Source organism: Channa argus, chromosome 7 (genome assembly GCF_033026475.1).
Source record: "Channa argus isolate prfri chromosome 7, Channa argus male v1.0, whole genome shotgun sequence".
NCBI classification, from domain to species: Eukaryota; Metazoa; Chordata; class Actinopteri; order Anabantiformes; family Channidae; genus Channa; species Channa argus.
The window spans coordinates 240,373-258,395 of NC_090203.1; the positions used below are offsets into that span (position 1 = coordinate 240,373).

General features: G+C 42.5%; 1 protein-coding gene across 2 annotated transcripts; it reads right to left on the minus strand.

The window, feature by feature from the left end:
* Positions 1–922: 922 nt before the first annotated feature.
* Positions 923–16,976, minus strand: myo1eb (myosin IEb). 2 transcript variants are annotated; one of them, XM_067510457.1, is made up of 27 exons: positions 16,439–16,973; positions 15,158–15,295; positions 14,411–14,500; positions 14,237–14,331; positions 14,009–14,096; positions 13,809–13,898; positions 13,384–13,515; positions 13,061–13,195; positions 12,853–12,985; positions 9,347–9,543; positions 9,174–9,254; positions 8,907–8,993; positions 8,650–8,736; positions 8,287–8,454; positions 8,123–8,208; positions 7,908–7,989; positions 7,507–7,712; positions 7,293–7,437; positions 6,634–6,748; positions 5,845–6,014; positions 5,054–5,199; positions 4,582–4,728; positions 4,280–4,437; positions 4,128–4,202; positions 2,738–2,924; positions 2,163–2,338; positions 925–1,672 (listed from the first exon to the last, which is right to left on the minus strand). In XM_067510457.1, exons 1-27 carry the CDS (start codon positions 16,439–16,441, stop codon positions 1,596–1,598), a joined length of 3,294 nt encoding a protein of 1,097 aa, XP_067366558.1. In that variant the 5' UTR covers positions 16,442–16,973; the 3' UTR covers positions 925–1,595. The 2 variants fall into 2 exon arrangements, with proteins under 2 accessions (XP_067366559.1, XP_067366558.1); XM_067510458.1 differs by lacking the exon at positions 4,582–4,728 and having other exon boundaries at positions 923–1,672; positions 16,439–16,976.
* Positions 16,977–18,023: the final 1,047 nt, after the last annotated feature.

An 18,023-nucleotide genomic window follows, 5' to 3' on the forward strand; every position in this document is an offset into this window, starting at 1 on the left:
AAAGGCTGACAAATGAGGTTAGACAGGAATCTCCATGGACTATGATGTTTGCAAATGACATTGTGATTTATAGTGACAGCAGGGAGCAGTTGGAGAAAAATCTAGAGAGGTTGAGGTCTGTACCTGTGGCACTGAAGAAAAGACAGGAGGCAGAGCTGGAGGTTGCAGAGCTTAAGATGTTGAGATTATCTTTGGGAGTGACGAGGATGGACAGGATCAGGAATGAGGACATCAGAGGGACAGGTCATGTTAGATGTTTCGGAGATAAAGTCAGAGAGGCCAAATTGAGGTGGCTTGGACATGTTCAGAGGAGAAACTGAATATATCGGTAATAGGATGCTAAGGTTGGAGCTGCCAGGCAGGAGGTCTAGAGGAAGACCAAAGAAGAGATTTATGGATGTAGTGAGAGAGGCCATTAAGTTAGTTTGTGTGAAAGAAGAGGATGCAGAGCACAGGGTTAGATGGGGGCACGTGATTCGCTGTGGCGACCCCTGAAAGGGAACAGCCGAAATGAGAAGAAGACAGCATTATTAACAGCAGAACTGTTAGTGCTACTGCCAGTAGAGGTACTATTGCTATCTTACTACTGCTACTACTACATATTGCTGCTAGTAACACTAGTAATACTAACAATACTGCAGCTTGGCATCTGTTCAGTAGCTCTGCTTCATTAACAGAAGTACCAGTAGTTTTACCGACGTTTGGATAACAAGCTCCTTATGGCAGTTTGGATTCTCTCACCTTGTGTGACTCAGACAGGTTTATATTGAAATATGAGTTTACTGGCTGATCCAGGATCAGCTGAAGATCCTCAGCGCTAAAACAACATTCATGTTCAGTTAATTAAGAATTTTTTAAAACACAACCAGGCTCTTATAAAACACTGACCTAAGCCGTGTTTTTACTCTGGAAAAATAAACTTTTGAGAAAGAGGAATTTTATTTACTATATACCTTTTATTTCATTTTTAAATCACAGAGCTAAAAAATAATTTGAATGTTTTCATCAAGGAGGTTCAGTTGGCCTTATATGTTCAAGAGAATAAAGAGTTGAAATCCTATTTTAAAGTTTCAGTTTGATGATCCTGTTCATCTTGTCTCAACACAGTGGACAGTCTTACACGTCTCATGACAACAGCAGGTTTTTGCTAATTCTTCTTCTGTCTCAGAATCAGAAACACTTTAATAATGAGGCTGAAATGAACACTGGAGCATTTAGGGGGCATCACCAGGACTTTATACTTGTTTCATTATTGGGATTCTATGGTAACACTGATTTAAAGTTTGATCATGACGCTGCTTTGAAAAGATCAGAGATGTTCAGAGACTCAAGTCACACACGGACGGTTGATCTCATTGTTCATAGTGTTATGAGGCTAGCAGATAGACACCTAACCTCTGACCCCTGGGGAGGTTTCAGTTTCTTGTTGACTAACAGCTGTCACTTTGACTGAACCACATGCTTTTTTGTTTATGAATTAACTTTTCATATCCAGCCATCAGCTGTTTCCTGTCAGCTGATGTGTCAAAAGCTCTGGTGTCCTATGACCCCAGCTGCTGCAGGAGGTGATGACCTCTGACCCCCTGAACAATCATCTAAATCTTCTCCACGTAGTTTCCAGGAAACATCCCCTCTCTGCCGCGCAACCGGCCAAACCACCAGCCAGATGGATCTGAGGATACAAACAGAGATGAGTTCGAGTCTAATTCTGTGAGTATTTCTGAGGACCACAGAGACACATCTTTAAACAATTCAAACATGGAATTGTTATATTGAAAGTCTATTCATTCTACTGAAAAGTTTCAGCAGTAACAGTAGTATTAACAGTACATATAATATACAGTACTAAGTAAAGTGATGAACAAGGATGAAGTAACTATATGTAATCATTGCCACCTGTTGATCCCCCTGCTTTCTCCCCATTTGACCAGGTGTTTTGGGGGGAATTCTCTTTTGATTGAAGGCTAGAGGTAACGCTAGCCTGATGCATCGAGGGAGACTTCAGTCTTTGTGTCGCCACACAGGATTTAAATGTAAATGTCTGCTAAATGACTAAATGTAGTAGTAGCAGCTTTAGCTGAAGTAAGAATATCAAACTGCACTGTCAGCTGCAGCAGTAGTACTAGTACTAGTAGTAGACGAAGCAGTAAATTCAGCAGTACCTTCGGTAACTATCTCAATGATGTCATCAGCGTTGAAGCTCAGTTCGTCTGTGTCCTGGGCATCATACGCATACAGAGCTCTGCACTGAGGAGATCGAGGCTTGGGCCTAGGAGCCGGTTTGGGGAGACCAGCTCCAGGGACAGGCTTCACCTCTTTCGACCGCCGCCGCTGCATCCTGCAGACAAAATCCAGCGATTACAATGTAATGCATAATATTTACTATGAAAAGCAAGTGCAGCCTGCAGACAACACCCAGGGTAAAGTAGCGGTGTTTCTAAGTTGGGGTTTGACATGATTGCAGGGCTGCTGGTCCCAGTCTCTATACTACTTTGAAATTATATCACATAACATATTTATATAAACCTGCTGGTGATACTGTAGTAGTAGTAGTAGTAGTAGTAGTAGTAGTAGTAGTGGTAGTAACTGTACTGGTACTGGTTATACTATTGACACAGATTAATTAGGTATAACTGCACTGGTGGTGCGGGTTACTGGTTGCTGTCAGTGGTACTGGTGACACCCATGACTCTTACAGGTTGAAATAGATTTACTGGGTAGCTCTGAGCAGTCTCACCCTGCAGCACCCTGCTCAGGGACGTCCATGAAACCCATGTCATGGTTTTGGGAGGGCCGGCTAGTGGGGTGACGCTGGCTCTGGATGCGGGGCAGACTGGGCTGCTCCATGCTCGACTGCTGCCTCAGTAGGGAGCCTCTGGAGTACAATCCCCCTCTGGGAGCTTCACTACCTCTAGTGCGGGGAGCTGAAAAAGAAAAACAAACTAGAAAAAACATTTTCCAAGGAAATTACATAGGAGAGAGGATAAGATGTTCATTGCTTAGAAGCTGCAGAGCATTTGTATTTACACACACACACACACAGACACACACACACACACACACACACCTGTCTGAACTCAGTGCAGGTTCAGTGTTTTGCTCAAGGAGACTTTGAGATGTGTCAGAAGGAGCCTGGAATCAAACCAACAACCCTGAGATTGGTGGACGACTTCTCTACCTCATAAGCTACAGTGGCCTCTGTTATTTTGAAAGTAAAGTCCCTTTCAGACATGCACGCGAATGAAATTATCCTGAAGGGGTGCATGCGTGCACGAAAATGTCAAAGTGAAATGCTACCGACATTATCCAGACTTTATCCTTCGAGCCCCCTAGTGCTATGTCCGTATTACATGCATGAGCATGTGCATGTGCTCCACTGTTCTGAATTGATGATTAAAATTGATGATTAAAAGTTGATGAAGATTAAAAGGCATGTTGATGATGTTTCTATCACTCAACTGCTGTAGTCGAGTGATAGAACCTTTTTTCAGATTTCAGTGAACTCACAAGCTGGTGTTACTTAGGGTACTTTGTGTTTGTGTGTTTGAAGACATCAGTAAATTAACCAAAACACCCCTTGAATTAAATACTAGAGATCATGCTGAGTGTAACAAGTAGTAGAAATAGTAGTATAAGAAAATAACAGATGAGGAATAATGGGATCAATGGGACAATAAATGGCACTGTCTCAATGCCATACCTATCAAAAAGCATAAGTCCTGTGGCAAAAAGAGTGAAGTTTTCTGAAACAGCATGAGTAAACCTACATTCATGATTTGTTAATCAAAGATGAAAGTTGGCTGAAGATAAAAAACAAAAAAGTTGATAAACGTTAAACTCATTTCAACAGCCAACTTACCCCAGAACAAAACTCAAATAGTATAAAAGCTAGGAAGAATCTAATCTAAAGGGTAACAGCTGAGTGGGTCCAGGGTTTAAATGATGTGTCTAACCCAAAGTAGGATCTTACAGGGAAGTTGAAGTGCCGTTTAAAGAAAATTAAAGGAGACTGCCAAAAAAACAACTCTTAAATAAAATAAAAAGTATAAAAATTATTAAAGAGCAAAGCGATAGCACACATGTTCAGCAAAGCAGGATCCCTCCTGAGGGTTTTCTGGAACTGGTACCTGACTCATGGCGATTGGTACGTGGAGCCTGGTTCCCCATGTAGCGACTCTTGCGGTTGTCCTTCCTCGTTGGCCCTACAAATGAAACACACAAGAAATAAGGAGCAGCATACAAAAAGTTGTTGTGGAGACAGAAGCGAGTCTGAACTTACGTGAGTTTTTTGGCAGACCCTGACCAATTGAGACATGCAGAACCTTTCCACTGGGCTTCAGGACTGCCTCGTCACCCTGACCACCTTGGAACTGAATTTGTCTGGACCCTGCAGAGCTAAATGGACCCCAGCCACCTTTCTTCACCTTAAACTCAAGACTGGAAGCAGGGAAACAGTTAAATTTAGACAGAATCCAGACTGGAAGCAGGGAAACAGTTACATTTAGACAGAATCCTGAAAACTATCACAGGGGCAGGTGTGAGGTTTTTATATGAACAGAATCAAAAAGTGCGTGTACTGACAGGTTGTTGAATTTGAGTGGCAGCTTCCTCTGACTTTTTTCATGATAACGTTTGACCAGCAGACTGAGAAATTCTGTTTTAAAAACGCTCTGTAGGACACTGTCATACGCCTCCTCGTGGATGATGAAGAAGTCATCCTGCAGAGTGCTGAGAGACATATAGACCCTGTTAAAACTTTAAAATAAGAACTGATCACAGATCACAAGTTGACAGCTGGGACACATCCCTGTTTATACCTGTACGTAAACTAGTTCTAGTTCTGGCCCTGCTTGTCTTTCCAAACCTTGTCCTGGGTCTAATTCTGGATCCAGTTTTGTCTCTGGTTGCAGTTCTAGTTAAGATTGCAATGGTTATAGTTATTTTTGTGGGCCTGGTTCCAATTCTGGCTCTGTGCCTGTTTCTAGTTCTATTTGTGGTATTTTTTTCTCGCCCTGGCGGTATATTATGTCACATTCTGCTGCTGGCAGTATACCTCAGGGAGACTGATTGGACTTTGTTGATCTCAATCTTCCTCTTGAGAACCTCCTGGATCTGGCCTTTATCTGGACCCTGCTTCACCTTTTCTCGACCAATGAGGTACAGGAACTTCGGGGTCAGGATCAGGTCTCGTTTTACCGTCTGTGGAGAGTTCACCCAGAAGGTTTATGTTAAACTGAATTTGGTGAATTATGTAAAAAGTTACAAAGAAAAAGATTTGTATTTTCGCAGTAGTGAATGCAGAAGTACCCACAACCAGTGTGTTAATTAGGGCCGGGATGCAAAATTGTCAACATCAATAATTATAGATATAGTTAAATCTTAAAGACACTAACAAACATGTGAACTGACGTCTGCCATACTCTCCTCCTTATTTTCTGGTGTTTGAGGTGATAAAACGAATTCAATGCACATTTTGAGTTTTACTGGTTCAGGTTTCTGATACAATTAACAAATCATAAAATGGTTTATTTACAAATTTGGTGCCGAACCATTTCCAGACCATAGATTAAGCCTTTTCCCAGAATGAACTCTTCCAACAAGCAAACTTGGCCTTTTACCTCATTGGTTCAGTTGCAGTCTCATGTGAGATGCCCACATTACAGCATGTATGTGCAAATTGCCATTGTCATGATAACAAAAAATTCCACAGTCTTAAGTTTCTGATAGTTTAATGAACAGCTGCACTGCAACCAGGATCTTTTTCTAGTATTGATGGGACTGGAGTGCCGTCCAGAGACAGAAATTACTAATTTACCACCCTCCTGCTTTACTTCAAGTTTTTACCTTGAATCGTCTGTCATATTTCACCACAACATCAGCAAAGTCGATCCTTTCTCTACGACCAACAAACTGTCTGATCTCTGGATGGTTGTCTGTTCCGATGTAATCGCCCACAAAGTTCCTGTTGATGCTGTTTTTACGGCGTTCCTTCTTGTTCAGAAGGATATCAGAGGCTGGAAAAAGCAGAAAAATATTGAGGAGGGAGGATAGTAACATGGCTTCCAACAAAAATATATGAAGAACCTGATCACTGGCTCTAGAGCTGTAGGTTTGGGCCTAATATATCTGTATCTCCAGATGAATGATGTGATGTTCTGCTCCATTTTACTCAAGGCTTTTCTGTTATTATCTTGTATGTTATACAAGACATTAGAAAGCTTTACCTCATCTGTTCACTAGAGATTATTTAAAATGAAACAGGATCTTAAAGACATTTCATATGTGTGGTTGTATTAAGGTTAGGATATATCTTGAAAGGCCTCTTTAGGACCTGAAAATGGTCCATGTTCAGTTCCTAAGAAACCCTACTAATAATTTTAATAATACATTTCATTTGTACAGAGCTTAAAGACACTCAAAGAAGCTGATGATGGGAGGTGAAATCAAGAACTGGATGTAAGTTCATTTGCCACATGAAAGCAGTTTTAGGAAAACCGTGACCCTAAAGATTCTCCAGCTCTTTCTAGCAACATTCTTCCAGTAACAAGGTTTTTAACATTTCACCAATGTATGGTTGGCATGTGACCTTTGTTACAGCTACCAGCTTAAATCCCTGATCACATCTGGACTCACCTTCTTCCCTCATCTTGACGTACTTGCGGACAGCGATGTGTTTACGCCATGCTTTCTGGATGACCCGAGCAAAACCGTTAAACTTCCTCTCCCTCATCTCCTCCAACAGGAAAAGCTGCAGAGAAAAAACAATTTACATAGAACATAACAGAGAGAGACCTTGAAAGGCTGAGGGCTACAATACCCAGAATGCCCATGCACTAGTGGTCAAGGTGTAAATTCAAATATGTGAACAGATTGATCTGGAGGTTTTCGAATAATTTTGTTGCAGGTCTAGAAAGATTAGCTGATGCTCATTGGAATTGTAGTATGGTGACTGCTAAGGAGGTAGAGTGGTCGTCCACCAATCCCCCAGTTGCTGGCTTGATCCCCGGCTCCTCCGGTCACATGTCGAAGTGTCCTTGAGCAAGACACTGAACCCCACCTTAGTTGATCCAGGTGAGCGTGTGTTCGATATAGTGAGTGTGAATGGGTGAATGAGAAGCAGTGTAAAGCACTTTGAGTGCCAATAGGTAGAAAAGCGTTATATAAGTGCAGACCATTTACCATTTAAAGAAATTTCAAAGTCGGAATAAGAAATGCTGATCCAGCAAACTCCTGTGGTTATTGTTCAGAGACACCATGGTCATGTTTAGAAGGAAATTTTCCTTCTAACCTACCGACTCTGGCGCTTTGATGAAGACCTTGGACTTGCCCAGCTGGAATTGGTCCTCATCCATGTTGACAGAGTGGAGGAGATGCAGAACTCCCTGACGCTCCTCGCCCCTCCACTGAGGCCAGGTCTCTTTGGTAAGGATAGCGTACCTGTAACACATGGCTCTGTTAGTGTGTTCAAAGTAGCAAGTACAGTAACAGTGTTTCATTAAGTCTGACCTCTGGAGGAACTTGATGAAGACTCTCCGGTAGGCGTATCCAGCTCGGCGAACTCTGATATTCTCTCGGAGGCCCAGGTACTCCACCTGGTGCCTGACGCGGTTCTCCTCCCAGTCTCTGGGACGTTTGGTCTCATTGGGTTTGATGCAGCGGATGTAGTGAGGGGTGCACTTCATGAGGGTCTGGACCAGACTGTTGGCTTGTTTCTGATGTGGGGGGGAGGGGGCAGACAGGTTTGTCTGTATGTGTTTATCTTTTAGCTTCAACTTGTGTAGTTAATGTAATACTGATCTAAACAGTGGTTAGTAACAGAAACCAGATCCAAGATAGAACAGGCTTCCAGAACTTTGCTCTGCATCCACCTGTTCATCGTAAAGCAGCAGAGGTGTTTCCTCTCTCACCTTGATTTTGCTGCTGGCTGTGGTCGGACGCCCTCGCTTCTCAGCCTCCAGGTTCTCAGGAAATAGAGCTCGAATGAATGGACTGACCATAAAAAAAACACAGACAGGACATTAACAGGAAATCCTGACACAGACACACACACAGAAATGTTGTCATTCCAACAGATTAAAGCTGAATCTGGCCTTTACAGAAACAGTAATAAATGTTAACTTACAACTCACTGCTCTGCATCAGCTCGATGATGTCGTTGAATAACACATCTCTGTTCCTCTCACAGAAACCGCTGGCATCATATGACACCTGGACAGGTAGACTTGGTAAATGTAGGACAAATGAGACAAGTGAACACCTGTAAAGCTAAAAGTGTGCCATTCATACCTTCCCGGCATAGTGGTGGACGACAAATCCTCTGTTCCAACTGCTGAAGTGCTCATGGGACCCGATTTGTCCCTGCAGTTTTTGCAGCAGCGTCTGGTCCGCTCCCTCACCTTTAGCATGCATTGTGGCACAAACATCATCCACGATGCTCATGATCCCAGGAGGATTCTGGGTAATGATCAGAGACGGAGATACAAAAATAATGGGAATGCTTTAATTTTCTTAATACAAAACCTGTGTCTACTGAGACAAGTCCACAGGTGGAAAAAAAAAAAAAGAGTCTTTACTCAAAGCTCTCTATGGTGTTTGCTTCTAAAACTATTTAGAGAACAGGCACTTCTGCCTTCTGATTAGCTGACTCACCACTTTGGACTCAATAAGGTCACAGACCACCTTATTGTTGAAATATTCAATTGGCGTCCATTTGATTCCCTCCTGTACATACTCCTCCTGCACCGGCAGAAACACAACGTAATCACAGGGAGACCAGCACAGATGAAATGATTCCAATAACAACAGTAGATATGTGTGTGCTCATGGATTCATGAAGAAGAAAACCAAATTCTCTGAAAGAGGTTTGACGTGACCATGTGACCTTCCCAGGTGTGATGACATATCACCTGTTCCGCCTTCAGTGTGAGTTCAATGAAAATCTGCTGCAGCTTCTCATTGACAAAGTTGATGCAGAACTGCTCAAAGCCATTTTGCTAACAAGCGAGAGAGAGAGAGGGAGTTATTCAGATGATAACAGCTGTGAAGAGCAAGATAAGAAATGCTGAAGTCAAACCATTTGGACTTCTGTCAAATGCACTGATCAACCTTCAGTAGCTAAGTGTATCTAGACCTGATGAGGTCTGTCTGTGGGTTTAGGGTTAGGTGCAAGTTACCTGGAAGATTTCAAAGCCATAGATGTCAAGCACTCCAATGTTGAGCTCTTCCTGCTCCTTCTGCATGGCTTTATTAATAGACTGTCACACACAGAGACACAGAGATGATCAAGAGAAGTGTAAAATCACAGAGAAATAAGCGAAGCGTGTGCAGAACTTTGCTGGGAACTGACATCGACAAGGAAGTCAAAGAGCCGGGCATACAGAGCTTTGGACAGAGCGTCTCTGGAGAAACAGGCCTGCTCTGTGTTCAGGGTGACAGAGATGGACTCCGTCTTCCCACCCCACTTACTGTCCATAATCCTGCTGGTCAGTTTACTGCAGAGACCATTCTGAGGGATCCCTAGCAGGTAGGATGGGAATGCCAGGACTGATGAGACAAACACACAGAGATAGAATCAATTAGTAACTAAGACTGCAGAAAACATCAAAATTCTGAATGTTCTGCAGTTCTCTGGCTTATAATATTCCCAAGGTCTAACAGCTGTTACTGTTAATATTACCAGTAAGGGTTCTATCATTTTACTTTGGAGAAAAGTCAGATCATTGACATAATGGCATCATGGACGGCAGCCTTGGTGTTTTGGTGTGCTCTACTTTCTATTGTTTTGTTTTTTAATTCATTTTTCTGCCACAGTTCCGGTGGTCCTTACTCTAGAGAAGAACTCATAAGAGCTACTACCCCTGTGGATCTATTTCCGACTTTTCTGGTTTTTACCGCAGATTTACTTCCTGTTTTCATCAAGGAGGCCCACAAAAAAGTGAGACCCAGCAGAAGAGGTTAGTGTAAATTCTTCTTTACGGTGCGCTCACTTTCCCACAAAATGGACCGGCTGACCCTGCTGCTGAACAAAAACAGAGACACTTCTACGTCCTGTGTTTTGTTCTTCATGGAAACGTAGCTGTGTGATTTTATACCGGACTCTATGCTCCAGCTGAGTGAATTTCAACTTTACAGTGTGGACAGATACATGGAGCTTTCCGGCAAAACAAGGGGAGGTGGAATCTGCTTTTATATCAACAGTGGCTGGTGCAACAATGTTTCTGTACTATCTATGCAAAGCTTCCTGGACCTGGAGGCCTTCATCATTAACTGCAATCCTTTGTATTCACCCTGTGAGTTCTCCTCATTCATTCTTGTTGGTGTTTACAGTCGGCCACAAGGCAACGTGCATAAGGTGCATCATGCGCTGGCTGAGGAGATACTGTGTTTGGAGCGGACAAACCTGGACGCCTTATTGTCCTAGGAGACTTTTACTAAGGTAATCTCTCTCACAAGCTTCCCAAATACAAACATTTTATTAAGTGGCCACCAGAGACGGGAATGTAATAGACCACTACTACACCACCATCAGCGGTGCTTGTCATGCTGTTCCTTATGCCTCACTGGGCCAGTCTGACCACATAATAGTGCACCTGACATCAAAGAACTGGACCAGTGAGGCTGTGGGGTAAGTTCAGGAGGTCTGCCACTAACAGTCTGGATGAGTACATAGACACTGTGAAATTCTACATTAACTTCTGTGAGGACAGTCTCATTCCATCACGCAGCAGGGTGAGTTATAACAATGACAAACCCTGGTTCACAGCTAATCTCAGACAGCTGAGGTCAGAGAAAAAAGCCACATTCAGAAGTGGAGACAAAGACAAATACAGAGAGGCTAAATACAGATTTAGCAAAGAGGTGAGCAGAGCTCAATCAGCGCATGGTGAGAGAATGGAACAGCAATTCTCAGCCAACGACTCTAGCTCTGTCTGGAAGGGTTGAAGCTAACTAACTACAAGCATAAAGCCCCCCACTCTGTGAATGAACGACACCTGGCCAACAGCCTGAATGAGTTTTACTGCCGCTTTGAAAGACAATGGGTCAGACCTGATACCCCCTGCAACCATTGTTCAGCAGCAGCCCCCCTCCACCTCCTCACCTGGATTGCCCACACAGCTACACACCTCAGTGTCTCCCTCCTGTCTGCCCATCACACCTCTCACCATCTAAGAGGGAGATGTGAATAGACTATTTAAACGGCTGAACGCTCAGAAAGCTGCAGGCCCAGACTCTGTCTCCACCCTGAAACACTGTGCCAATCAGTTGTCTGCTGTGTTCACAGACATTTTTAACACCTTCCTGGAGATCTTCCATGTGCCAGACTCCTTTATGACATCATGCATTATGAAAAGGCAAGGATCATGGAACTTAATGATAACACACCCATTGCCCTGAACTTCTGTGGTGAAGTCCTTCGAGCGCCTCCTCTTGTTCCACCTCAAGAACATAACAGACACCCTTCTGGACCCCCTGCAGTTCGCCTAAAAAGCCACCAGATCTGAGACTACACTGTAAACATGAACCACCAATTCATCCTCCAGCATCTTGACTGCCCAGGATCCTATGCCAAGATACTGTTTGTGCACTTCAGTTCTGCTTTCAATACAATTGTTCCAGCTCTGCCCTGAGACAAGCTCTCCCAGGTGAATGTGACTGACTCCATATGCAGGTGGATTATGGACTTCCTGACAGACAGACGGCAGTTCGTGAGGCTAGGGAAGCACATCTCTCACTCATAACCATCAGCACTGGATCCCCCCAAGGCTGCATTCTTTCTCCGTTATTATTCTCCCTGTCTACCAACAGCTGCCATTCTGGTCACCAGTCTGTCAAACTCCTGAAGTTCACGGATGACACCACCCTCATCTCTGATGGAGACGAGTTGGCCTATAGGATTGAGATAGACTGTTTGGTGTCATGCAGCATTAAAAAAACCTAGAGCTCAACACTCCCAAGACCCAGCCCCCCCCTCCTCTCCTTGTCACCCTCTGCAACACTCCAGTGACCTCTGTCAAGTCCTCCTACTTCTTGGGCACCAAAATAACCCAAGAGCAGAATATGCACTCCCTCACCAAGAAAGCTCAGGAGAGGCTGTACTTCTTGCGGCAGCTAAAGAGGTTTTACCTCCCTATGAAGACGTTAGTGAACTACTACAATCACATTCATTCTCACATTCTCCATCACAGTTTGGTTCGCTGCAGCCATGAGCAGGGACAAGGCCAAGCTGAAGCATGTCATCCATTCAGCTGAGAAGGTTATTGGCTGCAGCCTCCAATCTCTCCAGGAGCTTTACGTATCCAGGACCCGAAAAAGGGCAGCCTGGATTGCAGCCAACCCCTCTCATCCAGGACACAAACTTTCTGAGCCCCTCCTCTCTGGCAAGAGGATCCGGTCCATCAAGACCAGGAACTCACGTCACAAGAACAGTTTTTTCTCCACTGCAGTCCACCTGCTCCCCAGCGCCCAAATCCAGCCAGATACAGCACCCCCCCCCCCCACACCACCCCACCAAGACAGGTTCCTAGTACTGTTAAGTATTCTTAACTGTGCCTGGCAATAAAGAGTTTTCTGATTCTGATTCAGGTTCTGTCAGGATTTACTATACTTCCTAAATGTTCTAGTATGACGTTCCAGCAGAGTGATTTATAGTTGATACATGTTCTACCTGGATGTTCTCTAGCTAAAAGGTTCTAGGTGATGCAGGTTCTTGCTGGAAGTTCTGTAATTAACACAACCTTCTGACAAGACATCCTGTAGAACATGTTAGAACCCCAGCATAAAGTTCTTTTGATAAAACGCATCACTTCACTTTTTCTTATCTGAGCACACACTGACGTTCTGTGTGATTCTTACAGTCCTGGCTTTCAACAACAGCGTAGTTGTTTTCTTCTTTGAAGCTGATGTTTCCCAGGTGAAGAATTCCTGCAACAAGCTGAAGAACACAGTCCTGGTCCTCTACAGACAGACCGACAACTGACATCGCCCCCTGAGAGACAGCCAGGTACAGTTAGCTACAGGTAGACAGCCGGAGACAGACAGGTACAGACAGACAGCTACAGACCATGGTATCAGAGAATTCTTTCTTGTCGTTGACATCATCCACAGTGTAGGTTCCTGATTGATTGAGGTAGTAGTAGTAGTCAGGGGTTGTGACCCCAAGGTTCTCCCTCTGTTCTGCACTCGCCCCTGCCAGCAGCTAAGGTTAGAGGTTGGGGGGGAGGACGGGGGGGGTACAATTATTAAACACATGTTCTGTTTATACTAACCTGATATACATTTCTGATTTAGGACTACTGCTATAAATCACCATCAGGCCTGACACTGAGTAATTGTTCCTGTGCCCAGCAATAAAAGCTACAGAACTGTGAGTACATACTGCAGTACCTGGTAGTATATGTGAAAATTTCTCTCTTCAGGATTCTGAGAAACGACTCGACTTTTCTCCAGCAGAAAGTTGGAGATTTTTCCTCCATCAGGAGCTCCTCCTCTGCTGAACTGAATCTCAAAGTATTTACCCTGACAAAGGACAAGGGAGACATGTCAGCATGTTATTGTTTAAAGCCAACTACCTGGATCAGATGTGTTCAGTCAGTCCAAAGCTGGAAGATACCATCTTAGGATAGGGCAGGGTGAAGGACGGCAAAGTGAATTGGTATCTTCCAACTCCTAATTGACTAAACACACCTGATACAGGTGATTAGTAGTTGGTAGGTTGGAAAACAGGCAATGTGGGGGTCCCCGAAGACCAGGGTTGGGAATCATTGGTGTAAAGTACAAGCACTTGTGATGATTAAAGTATTTATACTTACAAATCTGCTGGAGTTGTTGTTACGGACAGTCTTGGCATTACCGAAGGCCTCCAGTAGAGGGTTGGACTGCAGGATGATGTCTTTAACGTGCTGCACACACAAACACATTCAGCAGCTATACCCACGATGAAAGGAGTAAAAGCCGTAGTCAAGCCTGCACCATCAGCAATATTACAACCAGTACTACAAGAGTAACAAACCTGTACTTTGTCACCTCCGCCAGAGACTTTGGACACGTAGCTCATGATGTACTTAGCCGCGACAGTTTTTCCAGCCCCACTCTCACCACTGAGAGACAGGATTCACATCACAGCAACAAAGATTCAAACAGAACGAGAAACATATGAACAGCAGAACAACAATGATTCAAACAGAGAGGACTCAAACATTAAAGCTACAAACATTCAAGCTACAAAGATCTATCTTACCTGATGATCACACACTGGTTCTCATTGTCAATCATCATGTTGCGGTACACGTTGTCAGCCAGAGCGTAGATGTGGGGGGGGTTCTCATACTGAGCCTGGGGTTGGGGGGTAGTGAGTGAAATACAAGAAAAAGATCTAGTTTTACAGGTTCTAAATGGGTGTGCATGGACTCACCGCTCCCTGATACAGCTCCACCTCTCTGTCAGTGAAATATGGAAGCTGTTTGAATGGATTGACAGAGATTAGAACTGGGCCGATGTAGGTCTGACAACGGGTCAAGGATGAGCCACCAGAAAAAACTGGTGCGGGTCTAATCTTTAGGATCATCAACAAATAAAAACTGATACTATTACATATTAAAATAAGTTACAGAGAAAATAACTAAAATCCACTCCATCTTTACCGCTGAAACATTAAAGTGATAAATACATTCATGTTAGACCATATTGACTGCTTCTGTATATAGAATACCTTTACTGTTTGTACTTTATTTTGCACATATTACTTTTTACTCGAGTAACACTTCACATTTGATACTTTTTCCACCACTGTAAACCACATAATGTAATTTATAAACATTACACAGCCACAAATAATTTTTTTCTGTATCCAGGACTTCTAATACTTTTACATTTTCCACATTGTACTGAATAATGTAGGGCTTTTATTTTTTGTGTATGAGTACTTTTACTGAACTGAAGTAACTGAATACTTGGTCTTAAATGACCATTATCAGTTGTTATCAGGACGACAGATGCAATTGCCATTGTAACGCCAACAAACCCGGCCAACTGAAGTTTTCAGTCAGCTGATAATCTGCGGTTACGAGTAATGACGAATGCTGAGGGGCAATTAACAGCAGGTCACATTCGTTTGATTTTAATCAGTCTGACCCCCCCCCCACCACCAGTGTGAGGATACGAAGATGTAGTCATCCATATATCTCTTCTTCAGGTTGTCTGTGATGGCGTCCTCAGTGATTTTGGACAGCAGCACCATGTCATCCACCCCACTGACCTTCACGTTCTGAGCCTGCCAATGGTAACGCTCCTTACTTCCCTGTGGGGTGGGGGGGACAGACAAAGAGTCAGATTTGGTGCAATGCTGCGTTCAGTTTGTGTGTTTCAGTAATTGTGGTGAAACTGAAGCTGTTTAGTCTGTGTGTGCGTGTGCGTGTAATTTCAGGTTGGACCATGGCTCCTTCCTGGATTCCCAGCATTCCTTTATCCTGTGGGATCTTGCTTTGTTGAGCTCTAACATGTTGGTCTCAACAGGCTGAGCTGCAGGATGCTGCATGTTACAGGGCATGTGCGCACACACACACACGCACCCAGCTGCAGACTGTGTGAGCTGATCAAAAAACTCATCAACTTGTCAACTTCTTGATTAATACACAAACCCATCAGAACACATAGACCCACCGATAAATAAAAACCTGTTTCATATTAGACTAAACCTTTTATCTTTGACTTTATCCTCATGCTGTTTATACAGAACCTTCAGTAGTTGTAGTATTTGTATACACACTTTAACTTGCAGTATATATTAGTAATCTGAAACTGAGAGAACAATTTTTATAATATTTGTATTATAATTTATATAATACAATTATTACGATGGGGCCACAGATTGAACATTTTAAAGATGTCAAAGTGTCATCCTGGGTTTCCATGGTAACAAGTGTGAAAAACTTCAACGTTTAAAGTTTAAAGGTTTAATTAATTGAAAAACAATTACTGGATGGGAAGGATTTATTTACTGTTCATCAATTTTCAAATTAATTTTATTTCATTATTGTTTTTGTGCATTCATTTTTCCACATTTGCAGTGTTTTTACTTTAAATGCCTCCTTTTTTGTATTTTTTTCTAGTTTATATCTATTTTATTTTTATTATCGTTATTCATTTATATGCTGTTTAATATAGTTTCTTATTTACATTTTTGTTCTCATTTACTAAAATATTTGTTTGTTCTTGATTATTTATTTGAACTAACAGAAATTGTGAAATGAAATTTTTTCTTCTTAGTTTGTAATTACTTCGGTTTATTACGTGATCAAGACCTGATCAATGATCTGTTCTTGGACATCAGGAGTTGACACAGTATATCTGGACACTTTAGGTACAGCACTGAGATCATAACCAGTATCAGGACCAATTTCCTCGTTTTCAGGATTACAGAAACCAAAGTGAATGAACTCACCATGTCTACCCCTCCTGCTCTCACTTCCTGCTGAAGCAGTTGAAGTTGAGAAGTCTTCAGGTCAATCTCGGGTGGATCCTATTGAATTTGGGCTGAACTAGGAGCGGCAGAGTCCGGATCAGAATAGCTCAGATCCGTAAACTCAGTATGATTCTGACGATCTAGACATGTTTGTCTCAGTTTAACGTGCTCCTGTTTTTCTTCGTTCAGTCTTCAGTCAACTCCCTGCAGGTGTGGGCAGGTGAAGCCCTGCCTCCTCAGTGTCCCCGGAACTCTGGGTAATGTGGTCCTGCTGGTGCGCAGCTAGAGCGCTGCTGCCACCTGGTGTCGGAGCAAGAAACATGGTTTTATTTTTTCCTCTGTTCAGTTTGTAGTACAACAGCCAAAGAAAAGATGCCCCCCAGAAATCTAGACTAGATTGAAGATTAAAATGAAAGAACTTACCTGACAATATAACCAATTACCTGAATAACTTCAACTCCTTTAATCATATTGACAAATTTTCGTTTTCTGAGTTCCTGTTTAAAACAAAGTATTTAGACACAGTTGGATTTTAAGTCCTCCGACTATTTCTGTGAAAAATCATCTTTCATATCTTTTATTCACTAATTGACCTCTAACTTAGTAGAAAGAAAAAAGAACTTGGAGGAAACAACAGAGAAATAAAAATTGTCAACATTGTAAAAATATGAGCAACAAAATATACAGGAAGTATCAAAAGCACTCATTTAGCACGATGATATAGAATATTGTGTAAACATCACTAACGTAACAGCTGGTGAAAACGTGATGTACTGACAGATACTTAATCCACAGTAAATACTTCAGTATTTATTAGTTTGTTGGATTCTGCTTTAACTAAAGCTCCAGAATTCTAAAATGTTGACTAGAAGCAGTCTACAAGTCTGTTTTCTCTAGACTGTGATAGCTGATTATTATCTACAGTGTGATAAAAATAAATGGTGGCTCTGATTAGTTATTTATTTTCACATTTTTGTTCTTAAATGTGTGTTGTTGTTGTTTTTTTTATTTGTGAAGCTCTTTGTGTCATCTAAACTAGAAAGGAGCTACATGAATGGATCTGTTCTAAAGATCAGATTCACCGTTTGTCTTGTGTCCATGATTTAACTTTTTAAAAATCTTTGTCCTTCCTGTGATCAGTGACCCTGTGTTTGTTCTGAAGAACTTACTGCAGCTCAAAACCATGAACTCAAACATCAGACTATGCAGTTCTGAGCTGATGGTGGTGCTGCAGAAAAAAGTAGGAATCCAACGTGTTTAAGAACAGGATTCTGGTAAAAAGTTTACTGGCTATTTTTTTACATTTGTCTCAAGTTTTATTTTACAGTGAATTGTTTACATGCTGTTTCACATCTTCTGGAACATAGCCACCACAGATCCGTTAGACTGCAGGCCCCAAACCTAAACCAACCAAACGTTACAGAAAGAAATAGCTGATCGACAGATTAATCATTGTTGCTCAGCCAAGATAGACAGAAACATGACAATCACAGCGTAAGTCATTTCTGAAACAGTGTTATAGTGCTATGTCACAAACCTCCAAGACTAAAGTTGGAATATCCTT